The sequence below is a fragment of the Centropristis striata genome, chromosome 15, assembly GCF_030273125.1.
Source record: "Centropristis striata isolate RG_2023a ecotype Rhode Island chromosome 15, C.striata_1.0, whole genome shotgun sequence".
Taxonomy (NCBI): domain Eukaryota; kingdom Metazoa; phylum Chordata; class Actinopteri; order Perciformes; family Serranidae; genus Centropristis; species Centropristis striata.
Genome location: NC_081531.1, coordinates 34640851 through 34666871, shown reverse-complemented (window position 1 = coordinate 34666871; position 26021 = coordinate 34640851). Strand labels below are relative to the sequence as shown.

At 36.6% G+C, this 26021-nt stretch overlaps 1 protein-coding gene and 1 long non-coding RNA gene across 5 annotated transcripts in view; one reads left to right on the top strand and one right to left on the bottom strand.

Annotated features, from left to right (window-relative positions):
* Positions 1-26021, bottom strand: part of gria3a (glutamate receptor, ionotropic, AMPA 3a) — a 118995-nt gene that overhangs the window by 28945 nt on the left and 64029 nt on the right. For all 4 annotated transcript variants that reach the window (XR_009395686.1, XM_059351127.1, XM_059351126.1 and 1 more), the window contains exons 5-11: positions 19321-19374; positions 18224-18385; positions 17679-17846; positions 15662-15766; positions 11782-11889; positions 9822-10028; positions 5606-5979 (exon numbers count right to left, since the gene is read on the bottom strand). Coding sequence is in view for 3 of the 4 variants with exons in the window: in XM_059351127.1 (XP_059207110.1) it covers positions 5606-5979; positions 9822-10028; positions 11782-11889; positions 15662-15766; positions 17679-17846; positions 18224-18385; positions 19321-19374 (1178 nt within the window). In the remaining variant the exon portion in view is untranslated. The remainder of the gene's footprint in view (positions 1-5605; positions 5980-9821; positions 10029-11781; positions 11890-15661; positions 15767-17678; positions 17847-18223; positions 18386-19320; positions 19375-26021) is intronic.
* On the top strand, positions 1630-3506 carry LOC131986269 (uncharacterized). The gene is made up of 2 exons (XR_009395687.1): positions 1630-2513; positions 2637-3506. It is a non-coding gene; the product is annotated as an uncharacterized LOC131986269 (long non-coding RNA).

The window sequence follows — 26021 nt, the reverse complement described above, 5'->3', positions numbered from 1 at the left end:
CACAACAAGGGACAATAGTTCTGATAACTCTTATTTCTTTGTTGTGAAATGCGGGAAAGCGGTTAAATTCGGTCATTAGCGAAAGCTAGCGGCTAACTGATGCTAGTGCCGCTGCTTGTTACAGCTACAAGAGTAGCCATTAGCGTATCAATGCTAACTCCTAATTGTCGCCTAACTAATTGTGAAGTTATTACAATGTAAATTATAAGCTAGTGCAACTTACAGTTGAGTTGACAAAAATAATCAGAATTCAGAGTTGAGCAAACTCAAAAACAAAACTTAAAATATTTAGTTTAATTGTCCTACTTAAAATTTTATCGCAGTTTGTCGCCTTGAAATTTTGAGTTCACCCATCTTTTCTTTTTTTGCAGTGTGATATTATCCACGTACCCCTGGTGCTCCGTGCTATTTGCATGAATTAATTTAAGTGAAGTATCATTAACTCAATATACCTGCCTGCACAGCTGATTCATTCTTTGCAAGTAATAATAAGCCTCATTAACCCAATATAACTATGTCCACATTTAGTTTTGGAGCTAATTCAGGTGAGCAGCCATCCTCGGAAACGTTCAACAGCCTAAATCCTGCAGCCTGCAGAAGGAAGCCAGACCTGAGATGAGTGATGCACCAGGATCTGTCCAACATTACTTGGGTTGATTCCAGGAACAGCACTGACTGCCAGAGTACCTTCCTATTGTGTTCATTTTTTTTTTGTCTTTGGTTAAATAAAGCAGCTCCTCCTGAGATTTCTGTGAGAATTGACTGCGATTACTTCTGTTAAGGAAAGTGCTGAGGAACTCCCTTATTGTCAATAAATGTAGAAAAGCCACACTTCCTCTGAATACTCCAGGTCTCTAGTTTATGGTTGTAAAGTTTCATGAGGCTGTGATTATTCTAGAGGGCACAGCAGCTCATTTTATACAGCAAGGTCAAGTTTTGAGAAATGGTCTCACTGCAATGAAATGGCTACTATGAGGAATAAAATATGCAGGAATAGGATGAGTTTTGCTCAAAACTGCATGGGATTGCCATAAAGTAAGATTAACACTTTTCACACATGCCCATGTCTGTAACCACCCATCCACTACTGCACACTACTCTAACCCTAAAAATATGACACTGTGCAGACATTCTGCATATAATCAAATCAACAATTTAGTGCAAATCTGATCTGAAGGTCATTTAAATGGTAACATTTAAGATATAACCTAAAATAAATACAACTTAAATATAGATTAGCAATACAAAGGCTGTCTGAATGATTTTTTAAAGACAAAGAAACAGTTTATTTCATGAAGAAGCACATTTTTTGGGCCCCTGTCTGACATGGGCCTTTAGAATCATCCAACAAGATCACTGACCTAAACCAGCTATTCTCAACCTTGGGGTCGGGACCCCAATTGGGGTCGCGAGATGATTTCTGGGGGTCGCCAAATCATTTTGTAAGTCAGCTCTGTCTCCACTGTGTTAAAGTGTTTTAGTGTTTTTGGTCACTTAATGTCTTTTTTTCTTTTCGTGTCTTTTTTTGATCAATTTGTGGTCATTTTGTGTCTTTTTGGTAATTTTGTGTCTTTTTTGATCATTTTGTGGTCAATTTGTGTCTTTTTTTGGTCATTTTGTTTGCTTTTTTTGGTCATTTTGTTTGCTTTTTTGGGTGATCTGAACTGTGCGTGTGAGATTCTGTTCAGTGAGCGGGGGTCGCGGACAACACGCATGTTCAATTGGGGGTCGTGACTCAAAAAGGTTGAGAACTACTGACCTAAACGACAGTAAAGACCATTCGTCAATACCAACCCCTAACGACACATATGAGGTTTTCGCGGCTCACAGTACAGCGGAGCTAGCTAAAAAACAAGAAAGGCTGCAGTTTCTGTGAATTTAGGCTACAAAACCACTGATCTAGGTTAAGGGTCGTGGTATTTTAAAAAGTAAACAAATGTATTAATGGATAAGTTACGAGAGATAACAGAAGTTATGTAAAAAAAAATGTGACTTGATGTAACTTCTGTTTCCACATGGCACATGAAGCCCATTCTCCCGGGTGAAAGTTTGCTCATTTAAACTCCACATCACCGTCAATCACTGCTACTACATCAGCAAGATGGTGGCAGAGGACAGTCTAAAAGGCGATTATAAGCCATATTTTGCTGCCTGTACAACGCCCTATTGTCATTTTTGAGGGGAGACCAGCCTCAATCGTCCTCAGACCCCCAGCTTCCTAATGACAGTTCAAGGGGCCTGAGACTAATGCTGCGTTCGATTGCACTCGGAAAGATCCGACCTCCGAGTCGGAAAAGTGCAATACAACGGCCCTTGAACTCGGGATTCCGACTCGGAAATTCGGGTAGGATCCAAGCAGCCCGAGTAGGTCGGAAATACGTGGAAGACGTCACAGCAAAATGGCGGCACACATCGTGAGAGCTAAACAGTCATTTTATCTTCAACATTTAGTCTGTTATGTGTCGTTTAATTTATAATTTGTGTTACTAAAAGTGTAGGATTACTTTGTGGTGGTGTTTGCACTCCCACGCTGTTAATTAAAGAGTTTGTGTGAGAGTAGTAGGGACGAAAAATCACAGTAAAAGTGTAAAAAATATTATAGTTTTTCCCATATTTAAACTACATTAGTCTATAAGGTGTAATCACATCAATAACACAATCACACACAATAAACATCCGAACAAACATCAATTTGCTGTGGCCGGCCATGTTCTCCGAGGTTGAGCAATGAAATGCATTTACCTCGGAAGTCGGAATTTCCAACTCGGATCTTTCCGAGTTCCGAGTGCAATCGAATGCAGCATTAAAATTCAAGGGTCCCCCTCAGAACGGCCATTATGTTTCCATCAGCAATTTTATCGACTTCTGTTAGTTTAAATCTGCAGCCAGAATTTGGTGCATTCATCAGTCAGTTCATCTGTTGTAAAATTGAACGCTCTTCATCACAAATTTAGACCGCAGAGGGCAGAACAAGTCTTCAGTAAAAGCATCGTGAGATTCTGTCTGCTATTGAATTTCGGGTGTGATGAGCCAAAGCGCCCCGTCACACAGATCCTCCCATCCTGCTCCCTGGTCCTTAACCAATTCTTCACAGTTTCCACATCAGCGTAAAGGCTCTGCCTCTAAATCTGCCTCGCAGAGCCACCCAGGTTCATATATTTAAATTCCACTATTCTCTCTGGTACCATCCTCGATTTCCACTAAATGTGCTGCTCTCAGATGAACTCACATTTCTCATTTTAAATAAGGATCCATTTGCACCGCATCACTGCATTGCAGATGTACCGCTCTGGATTCCTCCTAATATGTTGTTTTCACAGCTTATTTATGGATTCATGCCATCCTTGTGGTGCTTTCAAGTCGTAAATATTTTTGTTTGCCCTACAGCTATCACAATGTACGGTACGTTGTGACTCTATCATCAGAGTTTCAGATTGCTGGCTGTTTTTCTAAGCAGATGCTATTAAAGTCTTATCTGTAAATGGGTTATAATTGGGATAATTATCCAGAGTGGCATCATATTAAGGTCAATGACCATATTCAGATGGTTTAAACATGGATCAGCCTGAGGGAAAGTTGAAGCCACTAAAACACACAAGAGATCAGGAGATAATGTGTGATTAACGGGTAGAAATCAAATAATATACTCCCTCTTCTGGTGAGTATACTGGCCTGGAAACTGCTGGTTTATAGCTATACAGTAATGTTTAGCAAAAATGACAAAATCAGCTGTTTTCATTGAAAAAACTGCATGTACTTTGAGCTACAACTGGATCCCCAATTTGCTGCTTAATTGATTTTATTGACCCACAACTCTGCAAACATCACAACTCACAGTTCCACAATCACATAAAGCAATTTTTAAAATGTAATAATATAATATAAATAATATAAATATAACATATTGAGGCGATATGAGACGGAGGAGCAGAGCGAAGGACTGGAATAGTATGACAGGTTGTTTGGTATTTGTTGTTGTTGTTTTGTTTTAAAAGCCAGCTGTTTATGTTAAAGGTATCACTGGTATAAAGGTTATAGAAAAAAGGAAAACAGATAAAAACAAAGGGTAGAACTTGACTTTTGGAACATGAAATATCTATTTGGGCTTGATGATTTTGTTGACTGTGATTAAGCTAAAGTTCTGCAGAAGATTGTATTGTTATTCTTGTTTTTATTTTATTTTAATTATTAATATTTTGTTGTATTGACATGTTTAAATAAAAAGATAAATCAAGTACTCCATCCAAAAAGTTCACAATATAGAGAAGTAATATTAAGATGCACTTTTACTTCTATTAAAAACTAAACTGTATCAGATTTTTAGTCTATAAGAACTTTTATTATGACACATTTTTATGTGTCCCCATCTTTGTTTGTGGTGTTTCTTTTATGCGAATACTGATAATTAAAATAAGTGACTTGCTGGTATTGTAACTGAACATCAAAATAAGTAAATATGTTTATCAAACCCCAACCTCTAAACCCCATTGATACATACTTTTTATTTAATAGGTCACCCAAAATAACACCATTTATTACAGACAGAAACTGTTAAAAACAGTCATTGTTGAAATTTGAACTTTCAGACAGTCCTTGAACGTATCATAGGTTATGAAAGTTTACGTTGAAAAAAGCACTCAACATGAAAAAAATTCACATCGTGATATTTCCTCCCTGCTTCTTTATGGGCTGCTCACTCAGCAGTTAAAAGTTCAGAATACAGTGAAAGGATATTTTAATGCACTTTGATCACTATTAAAAAACTACACTGTATCAGATTTTTAGACTATTATATAACTATTATCATGACACATTTTGACTTGTCCCCGTCTTTGAGGTGTGAATACTGATAATTAAAAGGTGGTACTTTGTGTGTTTCCCTTAAAAGAATAAAACCTGAAAGGAATGATGAATGTCCCGTCATTAAAAACCCATATTTTTCTGGCGGCACATCATCAATCACTCCATCCAGAGTGGGGCTAAATCTGAATCTGTAAAAAACCTCTTCTTGGTCTTCAACCAGCTTCTATACAATCTTCTAAAGTCCCAGATGAAAACATGACGTGAGCAAAGAATCCTTGAGAAGAGAAGAGGTCAGGGACACCACAGCAGTGATGAGTAAAGAGATGAATGGATGAATAAACAGAGGGGAAGATACATGATGTAGATATGGTGCTGGTGATGGTTTTCCCCCCACAAAATGCATTATATGCACCAATGAGATGACCGTAAAATGGGACATGCAGCAAAAACACGGTAGCCCTCCAAGAGTCATGAGGAATTCGAGCAGCTACGTTGAATGAAATGTAATGACCCCTGTGCATTTTACAGCCCTCAGCATGGTGGATATAAGTTATTTTGTGGATGCAAAAGCATCATTGTGAGCATGCAGCTTCAAAGCAAAGGTTTTATTTTCCTTTTTTCTCAGAGAAAGAAATGGGAGGAAAGTGCAGTGAAGTGAAGCATGAGGTAAGGTGGACAGCAGAGGGCTCAAAATAACCTATATGCACCATGGCAGGAAGGAGATGTATGTATGGGACTATAAAATGCCAGAGAGATGACGAGGACAACTGAGGGGTGGTGGAGAGTGAACACAACAACCAACCTTGGTGAGATATCGCATCCTTGCTGCATGAAGGCACCCAGGGAGAACCACAGGCTATTAAAAATCCCAAAGTCGTTTGGAGGGTCTGGGGGGCTCTGAGGGTCTTTGGCCTCATCATTCTCGTCCAGATGCCACTCGTAAGGGCTGAAACGGCTCACCAGGAAGAGCACCACACTCACGCCGATATAGGCAAAAACTATACACATCCAAATCTCATAGGCCAGTGGGTCCAGGAAGGAAAACACCCCAGGCTTGGACTTTTGGGGCTTCTTAATCATAATGGAGATGCCCAGGCTCATAAAGGGCTTAGAGAAGTCTATCACTTCTTCCCGTACCAACGTTATAGTTAGAGGAGCCACGGCTATGTCAGCTCTCTGTGAAAATGGGAACAGGCACACTGGGAGTTAGTCTTACAGAACAAATAGCCAACCAAAGCATGACATATTGATTTAAAGGGATTCTTTGGACTTTTTTGAAGTGTGGTTGTCTGAAGTACTTATCCACAGTCAGCTAGTCACCTCAAATAATCTATATTACTTTAATTGTAGGCTATATTTAGAAAATGTTTCGCTGCTTATCTTGCCGTCAGACAGCTCCGTTTAAGTTTATGCAGGGGAGCTGAAATCTCGTTAAAGATGCCAGACTCCTTTAAAAAAAAACATTAATTTTACCTCACAGGACACAGGAGTTGCTGGAGTTATTTTACAGAAATTTACTGTATTATTTTACAGTTAATTTCCTTACAAACTAAATTACTGTACAGTGTATTTTCTAATTGATTAATGTGACTTAAAAAAACCCAAGTAAAGGTATTGTTTGTCTTGAGAAAAACACAAGTGCAGTGTAAAAAAAGTTAGAAATTCAGTCATTAGCGAAAGCTAGCGGCTAACTGATGCTAGCGGCTAACTGATGCTGGCGGCTAACTGATGCTAGCGGCTAACTGATGCTGGCGGCTAACTGATGCTAGCGGCTAACTGATACTAGCGCCGCTGCTTGTTACAGCTACAAGAGTAGCCATTAGCGTATCAATGCTAACTCAAAATTGTGGTCGCAACATTAGCTGATATTTCATAGCGGCGTTACAATCGTGCCAATTCAGCACATTGCAGAAGTTAGCAGAAGTAAGGATTAAAAGTTATTACAATGTAAAATTTTACAGTTTAATTGTCCAAGTTAAAATTTTATGGAAGTTTGTTGCCTTGAAATTTTGAGTCCACCCAACTTTTCTTTTTTTGCAGTGCAGTAAAACAAACAAGTTAAACAATGGAAGCTGCAGCAGAACAACAACTCTCATGTCCAGCACGGGTAAAATGACTGTTTTTGTCAATGGAGTCTGGTGGATTTGGCAAGAGCGTAGAACTGCATAAACAAATAAATATAATGAACACTTAAACTTATGTTGATTTTTATTACATTGCTCAGCTTCTTAAAACTGGGGGCCTGCTGACTGCAGGTAATACCCTAACTATGGATAAGTACCTCATACAACCCCACTTCAATATATCCAAACCATCCATTTAATAAAGGACACACTGACAAACCCAAAGTCAAACCAATAACCATGACTATATATAAGCCACACTGTCTTATAATCACATACACATGCCCAGGCACTCAGCTCTAAAGTGAATTCACGGAGTAAAGAGATTGGACACGGTGAACTGCGACAGCTTAGAGTATACTGAATAGCAGACCTGTGATAATGCCTGTGAGAGGGATATCTGCCATTTGAAAATGAGTCACTCAGCATTTGTGTTGGCTAATGTCTTTGTCTCGATCCAAATCTCCTCCATGAATCAAGCAGAGGGTTGGAAGACAGAGGTGGAGGAGCTTATGTAAGCAGTCCATGAAATGTGAATCAGCCTGTTAAATTCACCTCCATCAGGATCCCGACAGCCTCGTCAATTAGCATCTCACTGCAGCGACAAACGCTTGCAGAGAGATGCTTGCTATGGAGAAATCTATTTAATAAAAAGGATTCAAATCTTTCATAAAGGGAGGAGTGGTCTCGTTCAGTATTAACCCTTGGAACTTCAATTAAAAGTATATTTTATTTTAAGCTGAATCGCCAAAAATACACCTTTTATCGTAAAAAGAAACTGTAAAAACATGCATTATCATCAAAATTTTAACTTTCGTACAGTCCTGGAACAGGTCATAGGTTATGAAGGTTTCTGTGAGAAAAAGTAACCGAAACAAAGCTTTAAATTGTGATATTTCTGTCAAAATCACTCTATTTTATATATCTTATTTTAAAAGTCACCAAAAGTAAACAGTTTGGTGTAACTAGATGCTGTTAAAAATATTAAATTCTGCTCCTCGGTGACACTGTGAAGCCATGATTGATTCTGCTGAGACGAATGGTCACATGACAAATATTCACTGAAAATCTGTTTACACAGAACCGAGAGGAGAGGACAGGAGAGGTTGTAAAAATGCAAATAGTTCAATATGTATAACATGTGGAGAGCCGTTTTTTTTTTTCAATATTCATGACACTTGTGGGCACTTGAAAAAGTGGAAAATGGAAATTCATTTTTTTTTCAATTTTGAAAAAATAATTAATGAGAGAAACTCAACTTGCGATTCTTGTCTTTTCTTTTTCTTTTTTTTTTATGATTTATTTCATTATAACTGTGTTATTCTGCACAAAATACATTTCTGAGTTGTTTCCATGATTGTGCTGATTCCACAGAGCTGCAGGACTTAGATATTTTATATAATGCGGTGAAATACAAGGCCACAGAAAAAAAAACCCACACTGAAACGGCCTGTTGGGGTTCAGAGGGTAAATTATGGATGCAATAAATAAATCAGATCCGATCATGGCCATTTTACTTTCTGCACTGTGGTCTATAAAATAAACACAACAGCAGGAACTACAGGTGTTCAATTGAGAAAACCATCACTGAAGTATTGTTTGCATGCAGATTCTTTTTTTAAACATTATTCATTCAGCAGCTGAGGTCTCATAAAAGATGCAAATCGTGTTGTTTAAGCCAGTCCAAGTGTGAGTGAGCTGCACGATGAAACCAGCCCGGGTGTTTCGTTTTTTTTTACGGTTGAAGAAGAACTTTCAAAAACCCACTCAGCCCTTTATTAAAGCTGAACATATTTAAACATCTGGGTGTTTTTTTGCATGACTGATTATCATTATTATCCGTGTATCAGGTGTAACACGGCTGTAAAATGATGAGGGATGATTTAACAAGGCTTCTTCACCAGCTGCTGCCGTCTTTACTGCTTTAAGACAACAGCTTTATCTTTCATCCTCTGTTGACCATGGCATGGAGTAATTCACTCGGCTGATGAGAAGAGACAAGCTTGATATTTTACATGGTAATACAGTGGAAACCTCTCATAGTGATCACACCAGTCTGAGTTTAATTAAACACTGGCAGCTTTGCTATTTACTGAATTTTATTGACTGTTTTTAAACGCTTTACAAACTAAATTACTGCTCTAATTGATAAACTTGAGAAAAACAGTATAAAGTACAGTGCTAAAAATACATTTCACAGAAATTTACTCTATCATTTTGCAGTTTTTTTCCTTGTTTTCTTCTACATTAAATACAAATGCCATAAAAAAAGAAAATTACTTAAAATGCAATATTAGCCATGAAATAAAAGACGGGAAAAAACACTGACTGTAATGCAACTTTCATTTATTTAATTTAAATTAAACTTAACTTTTTTTTTTAAAGAAATTGTTAAAAAAAAAAAATGTGTTGCCATACAGTTATCATTATATTAAAGTAAAATATTTTTTTAATCTACAGATAATTATTTTTAAAATAGAGATATTTACTGTATATTTGAAATTATATTTTTATTACATTTAAAACTATAGAAATATATGTTTATTTCTGTATTTTTAAATAACTTACGGTTGTTTATGGTTATTTATATATAACGTTTTCTGCCAGACTTTTTTTATAGTATAGGAATGATTTTATTCCAAGCGTTTTAGCTCTATATAATCAGTTGATCAGTGTAACTTTGATTTCTATGAGCAGTTTCCACTATAATCGTTTTAATCTTGCATCATGTGGTTTATTTTGGTTAAAAATATGCTGAGTGACTTTCATTAAATAACTCTTTTTAATTCAGGATACTTCAAGACAGATGATTAACAGAAATCTGAACGAATATTTGTGGCAGGAAATAATAAAAGATGAAGACTGAACGAGCAACACAGGCGGACTGACACTTACCCCGTACACCAGTTCACCCACCATCCCGTTCCACGTCTTGGTCTCTGGGTCTCTGGCTCCGTACTTCCCATCAGGCACTACTGACAGCTTATATTTTATCCCCACATGTTTTGCAATTTCAGAAGCTAAATCGACACAGTAGCCTTCATATCTGTCATTCCCATCCATCTGCATATAGTTTTTCTTGTACATCACATACGGAGCTTCCTGTTAATCAGACATAATTTTGAGTTCATTGTAAAAACACACATCCACATTGGCCGGACCTGATGGGTCACACATGGCCTTTTTTTTTTTTTTTTAAATGCATGCAACACATGCAGGGGTGACACACAAACCCACATGGGTGACATCAAAGACAAACAGAGCAGAGGTTAAAAGGATCTACGCAGCATCAGTTACAGGAATGTTATTGGGGGACTAAAAAAGCGGGCCGCTGCAGGAGTAAAGAGGCCGACTTGGCCTGCAGGAGGAGCGAAGCATCTAACACATAAAAAAAAGGACGCAAAGCAGGATGTTAGGGCTCTCTCATGCTAACCTCATCCGCAGTCTAAATCTGTGGAGATGGGCGATAAGCGGGGGGTTGCATGTGCTTTGCAAGAGCGGGACAAGAGCTGAATGGAGCACTTTTCCAGTTCATAAAGTAAACGTCAGTGACAGCAGAGACACACAGCAAAAGCATGGAGATTCATTTCAATCATAAGAGAAATATTAAGCTCAAAAAACATGTGAGAAGAGTAGATGTATGACCAAATAAAAAGGTCATACTAGTTCTTTTTTTTAACTATCATGACAATAAAATAATCTGCTTGGCCGTGATTTTAACACCTGTGTGAATGTATTTCCTCCCAAATATAAAACATGTTTGCCATCAAACCTGTTTTCCGTGAACTAAAAAGCCACCTGGAAGATATCCAGATATGGTGATTTACTTTTCTTACACAGCATTAACATGTTTTTCTGGAGGTTATTCGACTAATAATAAACAGTTTCGCTCCTTTGTTGCTTAGCTTTAGTCATGTACGACGTTACAAAAAACAAAATGAAAGACTCGCATCCTATAATAATAGGACGGCCTTTCATTAAAAATGGCATTTCTAACTTTAAAGTTATGGGATGTAAGAAAAAGCAACATGAAGTTAATGACATGACTGTGATGCATCTAAAATAATCTGTATTGAAATCAAAGGCATGCCTGTGGCAGTGAGAAAATAATGCAGTGACTCTACTCTTCTGTTCTCCCTTCGCTCACTATCGCTGCTCTTCCTGCCTGCTCATGAGGATAATGCACATTGAAATGAGAATGTATGACTATTACATTCTGAATTTGCCTAAGATGGAAACATAATAGACAAAGTCAGAAGGAAACGAGAGGCCGTGGTTTTAAATGTAAGATAAGGCGCACCTTATGTTACATTTAAAAATGGCTGATGATCGCTAACCTGTGAGAAGTCCCTTCAAACTAGTCTGACTAGCACTGAGCCTGGCATAAACCTGCAACAGATTCACTTAAATAGAGATAAACAGCCAAAGGTTGCAGCCTTTGGTTGTTTATGTCCTCCTTTCTTTTTGTGCAGATCATTTCATGTCTCCGGTGAGACACAGCTGAGCGTCACTGACACTTTACTTAATGAGAGGGAAACATGTTTACTTACGTATGCACTGAATGTAAATACGATGGTGTCTATCTTTATAGTTATCATTACCAAAGCCGTTATTGTGACGTCACTACTACAACAGCCCACTGTAATATAAAAAAACCAAAATGCTTTGGCACCCACACGGATACAGTTGAAACACTCTTTGTGAATCGACTGTTTCAACATGTAGTGAGTGGATGGAAAGCAACTGAAAATAAAATAATTCTACCCTCCCAGGACAGATTGCAACAATGGACACCTTGACCTTGAGTGGCAGAAATCTTTAAGGTGGAACACTTAAAACCTGCTTGAGAGTGTACCATAATAGTAGTGACCACAATTGTTCGGTTTTCCACAGAAGAGGACTCGTTGGTGACCTGCTGATCCATTATATATACAAATTTTTCGTACTCATTCCAGTAGCCGATCTGAAAACGACACAAAGGTTCACAGTTATTACAAGAAATAAAGAAAGACATTATTACAGTAGAGCCTCCAAGTGCCTGGGAGTTGGTTGGCTCTATCTGCACACATAAGACAGTGTTACTTTTGCCTGATGTAGGACTTTATAAAAATCCTGTAGTGATGCTTCTTATTTCACCTGGGCTACACTTCAGCAGAGTAGGCGTAATCTATTCCTGGCTCAGCAAATGCTCTCTTACATAACAAGAAAGCAGCACCAACAGAGCACCCAAATACTGATAAAATTAATACCAGCAAGACAAACCTAATAGTCTAAATGTGCCTTATCTAGCCAGTGCAGTAGGTTGTTCTACCGTTCTATTAATACTGCACAGTATAATGCAACACAAAAACAAACACTGGCCTGTGTCTACTGAACCTGAGCTGATTCCAGTGGCTCTTATTATGTTTATTTCTGTTCCACTCTGATGTTTTCAGCCAGGAAGAATCCAAGTCTCCCACTTCTGGTAGCTGTGATGCAGAATACTCACTCCGTCGTCACTGGAGATTGTCTCGCAATTTGCGGGGCCGCTGTGATGTATGTTGCCCTGTGAGCTGAACTATATGGACAGTATGGGGACACTTCCCTTTGTGGGGACCTTTTCAGAGTTCAGGGTCAAGGAGCTGAGCAAACTAGAGCATTGAGGGTAAGTTTGTGTGTGTTTTTAGACTAATATTTCAGCTTTTTGGCAGCTGTGAGGGATCATGAAGGTGCAGTGAGACGCCCAGAATCTGGAGATAAATCGGTAACACTTTACAATAACCAACTAAATAATGTTCATAGATGGTTTATAAACCAATAATTAACATATAATAAATAAATAATATATAACACCATAATTAAATTTTCAACCAATTTTTCAAAGGTATATGAATCATTTCAAAAATCATTAACATACTTAATATGATGTTTAAAATGTTAAAATGAGTGCAACTAAAACTATTAATAAACTATTAATTATAATGTAATTGTTTGTTAATGGTAAAGTAACTATAAACTTACATTAATATACCATCTATTTGCCATTTATAAATTATTTAGTTAGTTAAACATGAATAAATTTTGTATTTACCATTCTAAATGGCCTACATACGGTTTATAAATGATGATTAAACATTAATAAACTATCTGTTTACCATTTATAAATGATGGTTATTGTAAAGTGTTACCGATAAATCTTTGTCATTCCCAAAGATTGTTTTCAAAGTGATATTTTTGTAAAGTATTGTAAACCTCTGATCATTCTGCCCCCCTTTTTGAGAATTGGTGGTGGTGGGCAGTGGATTTCTCAACAATAAATGCCACATTAAAGCTGGAATCTGAATAAGCTGGCAGGCTGTCACTATTTTTGCCGTTTGCTCAATTTTCCAAGAACTGAAATAGTTCATGAAATGACTTGTTTAAGTCTTGGAGGGGGCAGATTGATGGAAGTAACTGTGTTCAGACTTGCTCTGCTAACTAAACTAACAGACATTGACAAGTGTCAGAGCTGTCAAGTTAAATAGCTAAATTACTTTTCCGAGCGAGTGACTTCTCTCCTGTTTGTTTGTGAGCTCGTTTAACAAACCGTGGTGCAAAACAAGACACAGATTCATGCTTGTTGACAAGATGGAAACACTGAAAACTAAGACAGTTCCAGGTTTAATCGTTGATCGTAAATGTCACTGCTATTTTAAAAGTTTAGTTTTTTCTTCTAATTTTTCTAGCCATGCATTGTTCTTATACTGCTATCTGATATATATATATATATATATATATATATATATTATAGTATGTATGGCCGTTGCAAAATTAAGTATATATTTATTTTGTTTAAATCTTATTATTATTATTGTCTATTATTTTTTTCTCTCTTTAAAAACAAAACACCCCATGTAAAATTTTTTGTTGAAACTGTGCTGTAAAAAGCTGAATAAAAAGAAGGGGGGAAAAAGAAAATTTGATCAATCTGTTTTCTGAGGTTTAAAATACTAAAAAATAAAATTGAATAAAATAAAATAAAATAAAATAAAAATAAAAATAAAAATAAAAATAAAAATAAAAATAAAAATAAATTAAATTAAATTAAATTATGCATGCTGAGGCTCTCTGTTCTTAACTCTTTTGCTCTCTAAAGCTGAAATGTATTCACATATAGTGTAAAATAAAATGTTTTTTTTACTGTCAGCATGACCAAAAATATAAATTTCTGCACTTTCATATACTGATTTCCTGAAAAGAGAATTAAAGAACATCTCATTTACCGAGCAGATCTCTATATTGTTGCAATAAGTACACTAGTCATTTAATTCCAGGTGCAGTGTGATGCTCCAGAGACGGCTGCTGTTGGGGTTTAATCGGTAAAACCTGCGATACAAGAGCTGCTAACCCACCCGGCAGCATCATTACAGTTAAGTTTAATCGAGAGTTTTACTGTGATGGGTTTAATGGCCGTGTCGGAGGATTTCGTTAAAAAAAAATGCTGAAAAATGGACTAAAAGTCACATTTAAATAAACTAAAAACTTCATATATCAGCTGCTTATACTCCTGCAAAGTGGGCGTAAAATTGCTACTGTCCGCCCATGCTCCATAGGGATTTCCTCGAGGTAATTTTAAGTGATTGACAGTTCATTCAAGCATCAGCATGAACCCTTCAGACACCTGAGCGGACAGATGCACCGCTCGCTGGGCTGTCACTGGTTTAAGCATCACATTTTAAAGTTGTAATTACATTTCTGACACGCCAAAGTTCTTAATGACTGTAATTTATTTCTAAATAAGTGTGAAGTGATAAATTAGGCCCTGCAGTATCAAAGCAATGCCTTATCTTTTTATTTAATTTTGAGCCATGTCATCATCCAAACTCCCGCAAAATAAAAAAAAATGTTTGTAGATTGGATTCTCAGTAGAGGTTTTCCAGATTTAAATCTCAGGGGGGAAATGATTTCTGTCCAAATCAAAACTAGCCACTAACTTTATTGTTTTTTTGTTTTTTACATTAACTGCAAGCGCCATATAAAAACTAGATTATTTTTATTACAAATATTAACCATAAAATGAAATTTTAAATCTGTAAATGAATATAATGGGGCATTAAAACAGGATTATTCAATTGCTAGATGGTAAATACTAATGTTAAATTTTATTTTTTAAATGTATTACTATTTTTTCTTTTTTTGTGTGTGTTATTGTTGTTTGTTTGTTCATTGTTGTCTCATTGTGACTACATGGGTGTATGTGTACTTATGTGTTTGTAAGTTAATAACAAGTTATTTGTGTTAATAATGGTAATAATGAGTTTATAAACTACATTACTATGTGTTATACATACATATATATTAATATTATTGTTGTTATATAACTGAATATAGTAAATTAACATAGGGAGAAGGATTTAATAAGCTTTGACTCCTTTTGAACACAAATAAGTGTTGAGTCTTGTTGTTGTTTCATTTTGTGTTGATGTCTTGTAATTATTGTTGTTCGTTTGTTTTTAAATGTTCATCTTTTATTTTGTGTTCAAATAAATTCTCAAGCAATCAATCAAGTTACAGCGAATTCCATGTAAAAAAAAAAAAGTATAAATAAAAACTTACTCTATATAGATATATATTTTTAAATACGGATATTTACTGTATATTATCCATATTTTTTATCCAAAATAACTTTTTAATTTTTTTTTACAGTGTATCCTGCTTAGAGTTTTTCTTGAACATATTAAAGCTTGACGTGTTTCTGATGCTGTGTGCTCACTTACCTTCCTGGGGCCTCCCGACTTCATCTCATACACATCAATTGTAAAATTAGATCGTCGACCGAAAGTGTCAAACTGGATGTTTCCTGTCATACCTTGTACTTGGACCTGCAGGGCACCAAGACAACAACAGTTAACGTTTTATCCCAATATAGTGAGTGAGCAAACAAAAACATGAAAACAAATGAAGTATGTTTGTGAAGTAGCAGAGAGATGTCGTTACACGAGATTATGAACTTTTATTTTGATGTTAATTAGGGAAATGCTGAGAACTTTTATTTTGAAACTGAGAATGTTGGATTTTACATTTTTAATGGGTAACTTCCTTTTTTTGCATTTCATTTTTACAAATGACTGCACTGCAAAAAAAAAAAGAAAAGTTGGCTGAACTCAAAATTTCGAGGCAACAAACTTCGATACAATTTTAAGTTGGACAATTAAACTAAATATTTTAAGTTTTGTTTTTGAGTTTGCTCAACTCTGAATTCAGATTTTTGTCAACTCAACTGTAAGTTGTACTAATTTATAATTTTACATTATAAGTTATAATAACTTTTAATCCTTACTTCTGCTAACTTCTACAATGTTTGATTGAAAATTTGGCCCGCAGTGTAATTTTATTTGGCCCGCGAGGCAATACCAAATTATTATATTATTATTGTACTATAAAAGCTGACCCGCCGGTATTATACGGCTAATTTACGTTAATACTACAAATCCCACAATGCCCTGCTGTTGTTTTGGCGCGTCAATCAGGACAGGACCCAGAAACGCTCCTCTGTGACAGTCGTCATAGCAACCTCAAGCTAGAGCTGTCTCCCAGCTACCCCTTCCCAAAAATGGCGAAAAGAAAGGCAGAATTTATTAACCTGTTGAAAAAGTTTATTTTGATATTTAAATCAGAAGGATGCAAATAGAAAAGAGGCATACGATTTTTATTTAATTTTTATTTAATAAATTAATGACATTGATGTGTTTTTTATTTGAAATTTGATTTTGCATGTCTGCACTATTTAGTTATATATTGTATGTTTATAAGCGTTGCTGGTTCCATATTTAACGTTAAAGCAAAACATGTTTGGTATATATTAAAAGGTTTATTTGTTCAATGTTGGCCCGCGATTTTATTCAAGTTTTAAATTTTGGCCCATTGTGTATTTGAGTTTGACACCCCTGCTGTAAGGGATGAAATGGTGCTGGAATGGTTACAGGATGATCAAATCAATAACTTTAGAAGCAGAATAAAGAGACAAGTGATATAAAACTGCAGAGCTGTTTAAACAGACAGTGAACCAGTGGCGGTTCTACACAGGGGCCTCCAGGGGCCACTGCCCCTGTGAAGAAGCCTTTGGCCCCTGCTGTGGCCCCTGTGTCAAATTAATAATAAAATGATCAATTTATAACAATGAACAATGGAACAATTCTAAACTTTTTTTTTGTTCAAACAATATCTCATTGTACACAAAAGGAACCCAGAATGTGTACATTGTATAATAGTTTAACTCTGTGGAGTCTTATTGGGCTATTTTGTCCATTTTTGAATCCTTTTCATGTCTTTGTAAGTCATTTTGTGTCTTTTTTGGTCATTTGTGTCTTTTTTGGGTATTTTTTTGTCTGTTGTTATGTCTTTTTTTAGTTATTTTGTGTCTTTTTTGTCATTGGTGTCATTTATGTGCCTTTTTTGTGTCTGTTTTACTTATTTTGTGTTTTTTTTTTGTCATTTTGTGTCTTTTTTTTGTAATTTTTATGTCTTCTGTGGGGTTTTTTGTAATTTTTATGTCTTCTGTGGGGTTTTTTTGTTATTCTGTCTCCTCATTTTGTGTCTTTTTTGGTCATTTTGTGTCTTTTTTGGTCATTTTGTGTCTTTTTCAAGACATTCAAAGATTTTGAATGCTTAAATATCATCTTTGCCATTTGTTAATGTGCTAATGTGGCCCTCTGATTAAACACTGGCCCCTCCTTGGCCCCCACAGTAAAACTGGTCTAGAACCGCCACTGCAGTGAACGCCCTCGGTCCTACCATTTTGAGGGCTCTCTCGATGTCGATGCCTTGGCTCCAGGGCACGGCGGGGTTGGCGAGGCAGTCACCCGCACTCCCCCTGCGAGACACGTCCACTCGCTGGCGCCGAAGGTACCGAAAGGCCTCCGCAATCACGAGGATGGCATCGTGGGTCAGCGCTGATGTGTACTGAGACAAAGGCAACAAGAAACCCCGGTGACGCACCACTTACATCATGCACACTGCACTGCTATCAAAGCAAGGTTATCATCTCTGCAGCAGTGCTCGGCTTCTGTACTCAGAGAGCAGTGCAGCTGATGTAAAAAGTAAAAAACAAAAAAAAATCAAAGTCTTGCACCATGATTGACATAAAATTTGTGCAAATGTGAAAGCTGCTTCTGTTCAAGGGCAACAAGTGACAAGTTATTTAGGCAACGACTCACTGAACGGATTCAGACTGACATATTTTCTCTCACTACCTTAAAACGTGGAGGAAAGAGAGAAAAGCGTCTTTGAAGATGTTAAGTAGAATATAACTGCGGCATCGGCAGCTACGCCTCACTGACCTTCAGTGGAGTGTTTTTGGCTTCTGGAAATTCTCTTTCATCCAGGCGCTCCCAGCGCTGGAGGAACTGCTGGACGATGGGGCTGTCTGGGTTGATGATCTGGAAGCCTGTGATGTTGGCTCCACCAGAAAAGACCCTGTCCAGGCTCATGTTGGAGAAACCCTGAGAGCAAAGAGCACGAGTGGCTGCTAGTGAGACGCTGGATCATTAGCAGCGGAGGAAAAAAAACTACATCATTTGCTCATTATTTAGATCTGTTTAATTACTGTGCTCAATTATTAGTCTTTTATAAGTACATATGGAGAACTTGTGTTGCATTTCTTTGCACTACATTGCGTCACGCTGAGCCGCGTTGTTCTGGTTCTTTGTTGGATTGTTTCATGTTGTGAGCTCTCACCAGGTTGGCGAGGATTCTTATTTGTTTTTTTTGTTTTTTTTACATTAACTGCAAGCGCCATATAAAAAGTAGATTATTTTTATTTCAAATATTAATCATCAAATGACATTTGAAATCTGTAAATGAATATAATGGGACATTAAAACAGGATTATTCAATTTCTAGATGGTAAATATTAATGTTAAATTTTATTTTTTTAATTTATCACTATTTTTTCTTTTTTTGTGTGTTATTGTTGTTTGTTTGTTCATTGTTGTCTCATTATGACTACATGGGTGTATGTGTACTTATGTGTTTGTAAGTTAATAACAAGTTATGTGTGTTAATAATGGTAATAACACGTTTATAAACTACATTACTATGTGTTATACATACATATATATAAATATTATTGTTGTTATATAACTGAATATAGTAAATTAACATAGGGAGAAGGATTTAATAAGCTTTGGCTTCTTCCTATTGAACACAAATAAGTATTGAGTCTTGTTGTTGTTTCATTTTGTGTTGTTGTCTTGTATTTATTGTTGTTTGTTTGTTTTTAAATGTTCATCTTTTTGTTTAATTACTGTGCTCAATTATTAGTCTTTTATAAGTACATATGGAGAACTTGTGTTGCATTTCTTTGCACTACATTGCGTCACGCTGAGCCGCGTTGTTCTGGTTCTTTGTTGGATTGTTTCATGTTGTGAGCTCTCACCAGGTTGGCGAGGATATAATGGTATCCTCTGCTGTTTTTTCCCGAGGTCACCACCTACAAGTCGCAGGAGGAGACACACAGTGAGTCACATTCACATCTCATAACACCAAGAACATTTAGAGGGCTGAGATTCAGAAATGACAAAGACCTTTTCATTTCATAACACAGTAGAGTAGTTGGTGGAAAGAAAGGGAGGGGAGAAAAAAAAGAAGAAAAAAGACATTTTAGAGCGACATTTTGCAAAGGCGAGAGGGATCGTGTGAGCACATTTGTACATTTGTGTGTGTTTGTATGAGACACATACAGAGAGGAGAGAAACTGTGATGACAGCACTTGTTCCTTTCCATTAACTTCAACATGTAAAATAAGGTCAAGGCTCCGACAAACCTCTCTCTCTCTCTCTCTCTCTCTCCCTCTCTCTCTCTCTGCAGTCTGCCTCTTCCAGCTCCGCCCGTCTCAGTCGCACAGTAGACTTAATTAAAGCCAAAACATTGTACAGCACCTGTCTACGCCAGCAGACTAAGATAGAGCTGCACTCACTGATTTCTTTAAACTTCTTCACCATCCAAACCTCTCTCTCTCTCTCTCTCTCTCTCTCTCTCTCTCACTCTCATCTCTCTCTCTTTCACACGCACTCTTTCTCTCTCCATTTCTCCCTCGATTCTGCTACTCCATCACAGAGTACAAAGCTTCAAAAAGATACTGTGGGGGTGGATAGTTGCTTTTTTTCTCTTCCTGTCTTTTCACTTTCTACACTCCCCCACAGTTTTGATATAAGTGTACTCAGGCACTGAAATCAGCTAAATGTTAAATGTCCAGAGTGATAGTGATATCATGTTGGAGAGATTTTATAGAGGGCTTGAATACAGATGAGGGAATTTTACAGCAGCACTGAAACAAGGACATGCATCCCTGTGGTATATTTCTGCAGCTATTTCCATATTTTTCATTTCGGCTCGGCGTACAGTGATGTAATAATTGTCCAGCTTCTTATTCCATGCATGCAGCCTCACACCTGTGCACTTTAGACCCTTCTGTCTTGTAATTGTCTCGAGACAGGGAACGTCCTTGATGCTGCAAGGTTGGCCCTCCGACCAGCTTATACACTCTGACAAATTTCAACAATAAATCCAATTACCTTCCTCGAAAATACCAAATGATTTCATTGTGTTTAAAGTTTGACACATCCTGCATTTTCCTGCAAGACATTCCTGGAAGCTTTTCTTGCTTATTGTCCTTCAAATTGTCTTGAAAAGCTTTTCATTTGCTTTTCATCCATGTGCAAGAGAGCGCAGTGACCCAAGTGTAGCACCACAGCGAGCACTTAATGAAGCTGCAGTGCCTGGAGAGACTGGCTACAACTCCCGTTTGTCACCAGCACACTCAGGCAGAAACACTTCACACTTCTATATGAGCAACCAAACCCAACACCTCAACTGCTGCTTCTGACTGAAACTGCGTTTAGCTGTTAGAAAATAATCAACTGTAAACATTTATTGCTTACTGTAGCTACGAGGAACACGAAACAAATGTTTTTTTTGTGTTTTTGTCCGTTTACTGCAGTGTAACAGGAGGAGTAAACATTAGATTTAATGCAAAATTCATACCTTTTTGGTTTATTCACCACTAAAAGCTCCCTTTTGTTACTTTAAAGGCCACAAATGCCAGCATAAAAAACTGCAATTTAATTTTATATTAATATTGTTTTCCACTTTCACTGAGCTGAATCTTTTAACCAGCGTCAGTCAAGATAATCATCCCAAATATAAATGTATTTCCAGGATTTTAATCATTTGAAAGACAGTTTAATTCTAGTTCCAATTCCTAATTGTTTTTTATTTATTTTTATTTTTATTTTTTTACATTTTGTCTTTATTTGGAATCACATTTTAATAGCACATTACAGCAGTCATCACCATTATGATAATTGGCATTGTGATCCATATTTTCTGATTTTTATCTAGTTATAAACAGAAACAAATACTTTTTCACAGTCTGGGATATGTCAATGATTAGAGCATCAGTTATTTCAATGCATGTGCACGTGCAGTGACAGATTAGCTAATTCGCTAATGACCGAATTTCACAACAAACAAATTAGAGTTAGCAGAACTATTGTCCCTTGTTGTGAACCCCAACTTAAAGACATAAGTAACAACAACAAACCAACTTGTTTTTGAGCAGACAACTGGCTTCCTTTGTTGTGCTAACTTACATTATTGCCCTAAATGTCAATAATTTATGTTTCCAAGTTGTACCAACTTAAATCACTGTTTTAGGCCGATCAGACCAGAGTGAAATGAACACATTCCTTACAGATCCTACATCTATGAAAAGCTATCACGTTCAGTTTTAACCAAATTATTATCGTTATACATAAAAAGTGACATTGCGAATATCTAAAAAAAATCATACTGAAATAATATTTTTTCTACAAATACCATGAAATTACAAAATATTTATCATAATGACAAATTATTATGACAGTTTTTTGTAATTTGCTGAGAATTTAAGGACACTTGGTTGACAATTGGTTCTTTTTAATGTTAAAAAATCATTAAAAATCTATGTTAAAATATTAATAAAAATGATATAACATACTGTTCATGTTATGTAATTTAGATAGACTTCGCAGCTGTTGAATGCATTTGTGGAAAAATATATCTAATAAAAACAAACCAGCTGCATACGAGGATAATTTCCTGCCCCTGCGTGAGCGGGACACATGTTCCTGTTAAGATTATTTTGTTTGACTTGCTGAGGGATTTGCTCCTTCCCTCTGTTGGCGGTGCTGTTCTGAAAAAAAACATCTGGCCATAACAAATATTTTTAGGATCCTGATGCTCCAGTTTCATGGTCCCCTGGGATAAACGCATTTTTCTGAGTATGTGAAACCACCAGGAACCTGAAAGAGGTCAGGCAGTACCGTCACACAGAGAGCAACACTTTTATTGTCACAGGACTCGTATCGTCCTCTCTGTCAAAATCCATTTCTCACAAAACAGCCAGTTCAAACAGCTCGGGGGGAGAAGAAGCCTGTAAGTGAGAAGGAACCTGCAGCACTGATTGTACTGACTGGCTCCTGCATTTTTAATGCTCATCGAATGGAAAGGATAGTCTAAGTGCCGTGCCCTGTCCTCTTCTTTCTACAGTTAATGTTCTCATCTGGCAACGGGCCACAGCAGCCATGTGACCACGAGTTCACCCAGGAAGACTGAATCATATCAGCATCTGTAGTAGGATTTCTTAAGTCTCGACCTCACTGTATGAAATGAGCTGCTGTGACCTGTACACTGCAGAAAAGCCAACTTGTATTTTTTGGCCTAAAACAGTGATTTAAGTTGGTAAAACTTGGAAATATAAATTATTGACATTTAGGGCAATAATGTAAGTTAGCAGAACAAAACAAGCCAGTTGTAGGTTCAAAAACAAGTTGGAGAGTTGTTGTTACTTATATCTTTAAGTTGAGGTTCAAGAAAAGGGACAATAGTTCTGTTAACTCTTATTTCTTTGTTGTGAAATGTGGGAAAGCGGTGAAATTCGGTCATTAGCGAAAGCTAGCGGCTACCTGATGCTAGTGGCTAACTGATGCTAGCGGCGCTGCTTGTTACAGCTACAAGAGTAGCCATTAGCGTATCAATGCTAACTCAAAATTGTGGTCGCAACATTAGCTGACATTTCATAGCGGTGTTACAATCGTGCCAATTCAGCACATTGCAGAAGTTAGCAGAAGTAAGGATTAAAAGTTATTACAATGTAAAATTATAAGTTAGTACAACTTACAGTTGAGTTCACCCAACTTTTTCTTTTTCTTTTTTCAAAACAGAGTTAGAGATACAAAAGACAAATAAAAGGGTAAAAAAGTAAAAAAGAAAGCCAAGGATTCTTGCCTAGCTGGGACTGAACGCCAAGGAGAATAAATAGGTTTTTAATAATGTTTTAAGAAGACAGACAGAGAGAAGTTATCTCAGGTCTCAATTATTTTTAAGAGTCCGTCCTCAGGGCTCCTCCTGCCCTCCTGTCTGGACGAGCAGGTCTGTGGTGCAGCGTTTGAAGCCGGTCTGAGCTGCGGGACGATCAGCCTAAATATTCCTGCGGGAATCGCCTCTAATTAAGCAGACTGGAGCCACAATTCCTGTGCAGAGCTGGATGTCTGCCCATGTGCCTTCAAGAGGATTTGACTCTCTTCCCACTGATGGGGAGTTCTCTTTGTTACAGTGATTTATCATCTGCCTTCTTCAGAACTGGAACGGGCGTCCTAAGGTTGATGACTGTCCCTTTCCACCAGTCAACTAATTATTTTTACGGTACTCTACTAAAAAAACAGGGCATAATGTGAGGAGGGACTGAACTGTCAAAGAAGTGCATTAAAAAGAAAATATAGCAGAGGAAGGACGTGGCTGTATATCAGTTAAAGATAGCCACAGAGCTGAATCTCTGCGTGCAAAGTGCTTCATTAGGAAACTTTCTGCACATTATACACTACCGGTCAAAAGTTTTAGAACAATTTTTCCAGTTTTTTATTGAAATTCAAGCAGTTCACGTCAAATGAACAGCTTGAAAGGGTACAAAGGTAAGTGGTGAACTGCCAGAGGTAAATAAAAAAAGGTAAGGTCAACCAAAACTGAAAAATAATGTACATTTCAGAATTATACAAGTACGGTATGCCTTTTTCAAGGAACAAGAAATGGGTTAACAACTTAACTCTATGGAGTCTTGTCCATTTTTGAATTCTTTTCATGTCTTTGTAAGTCATTTTGTGTCTTTTTTGGTCATTTTGTGTCTTTTTTAGTCATTTTGTGTCCTTTGGTGTCTTTTGGTGTCTTTTGGTGTCTTTTTTTTGGTCATTTTGTGTCTTTTTTTAGTCATTTTGTGTCCTTTGGTGTCTTTTTTTAGTCATTTTGTGTCTTTTGGTGTCTTTATTTAGTCATTTTGTGTCTTTTTTTGGTCATTTTGTGTCTTTTTTTAATTCATTTTGTGTCCTTTGATGTCTTTTTTTTGTCATTTTGTGTCTTTTGGTGTCTTTATTTAGTCATTTTGTGTCCTTTGGTGTCTTTTTTTTGTCATTTTGTGTCTTTTGGTGTCTTTATTTAGTCATTTTGTGTCATTTGGTGTCTTTTTTTTAGTCATTCTGTGTCCTTTGGTGTCTTTATTTAGTCATTTTGTGTCTTTTGGTGTCTTTATTTAGTCATTTTGTGTCCTTTGGTGTCTTTTTTTTAGTCATTTTGTGTCTTTTGGTGTCTTTATTTAGTCATTTTGTGTCTTTTTTTGGTCCTTTAGTCCAACATAAAATGTGATTTTGAATCTTTTTTTTACTTTCAAAACACTATCATGCTCAATAAAGAATTTTAAATGTTGCAAATGTGCATTCATTTCAGAGTACACTGAGACATTAAACTGCATCATTTTCAATTAAATTCTGGAAAAGTTGGGGTGTTCTAAAACTTTTGACCGGTAGTGTATATACAATATTTTCAACGGATTTTAATAAAACCTTGAAAATATTGAATGTCCTTGCTCCTTTTGGTTCTAAGTATTGCTATTCAAATTGTTATTACATGTTAAAACATTCCCTTCATTCATTATTTAATGAATTTGGAACCAAACAAGTGCTTTAATTGTGTTTTTTCTGTTTTTTCTGGGCCTGTGTGCAGTCTTTCAGCAGCCATCAACCACACACTTCTGTACTTCACACAGCCTTCTTATTGAATGCCAATTTCAACAAAATAAAAAAATGTGTATGAAGTTCTAATGTCCTTACTATCCTTGTTGCATTTGCCAACTCTCCTGCTTACGCGCGTTTGATGTTGTTTTTCATTTCGGGTTGCTTTTAACTCAGACTTCTCTAGGGTCTCCTTTTGGACAGCCGGGCTCCATACAAGACTCTACAAAAAACTTCCAATTTCACAGTCAGTGTTTTTCTTTTGTCGGAAGCCGAGTTTTCTTGTTTATAATGGAAGTAAAGAAAGAGGAAATGAAGGTCTAAACACAGATAGTTGTCCTGTTGTTGTGGCTTTTTTGCAGGACATTCAAGTTCATGCCTTTTTACATATTTTTATTTGTAGTTCAAGGTGAAGTTTCAAGTACGGGAAACGAGCAAGAAAAGGTTGGAAAAGAAAGGAAACAAGGATAAAATGTAATGTGCCATGTCCACTACTAAGGTTGGGCGATATCTTAAAATGTATTTTTTTCTTTAAAAGATTGCCAAAAAAATACCATTTATCATAGAAATAAAATGTAAAAACAGGCATTATCGTCAGAATTAGAACTTTCCAACAGTCCTTGAACAGATAATAGGTTGTGAAGGTTTCTGTTAGAAAAAGTAACCAAAACAAAGCTTAAAATTGTGATATTTCTGTCACTTCATCATAAATAAACAGTTTGGAATAACTACCTAAAAACATTAAAACATTAAATTCTGCGCTCCTGGGCGAAACACAATTACCCTCAAATAAAGGGACTCAGTCTAAATTACAGTTTTTGCTGATATTTACATTTAAATTTACAGTAGAAAACCCACTCACTGTAATTTTTACAGTGAAGTTCTGGCAACCACAGCTGCCGGTATTTTACTGTAAATTAAACAGATTGTTTTTTACAGTGTAGGCACTTGGAAAAATGTCTTTTTTATATTACGATTTATGTCATTATAACAGTGTTATTCTGCACAAAAGACATTTCTAGCCATGATTGTACTGATT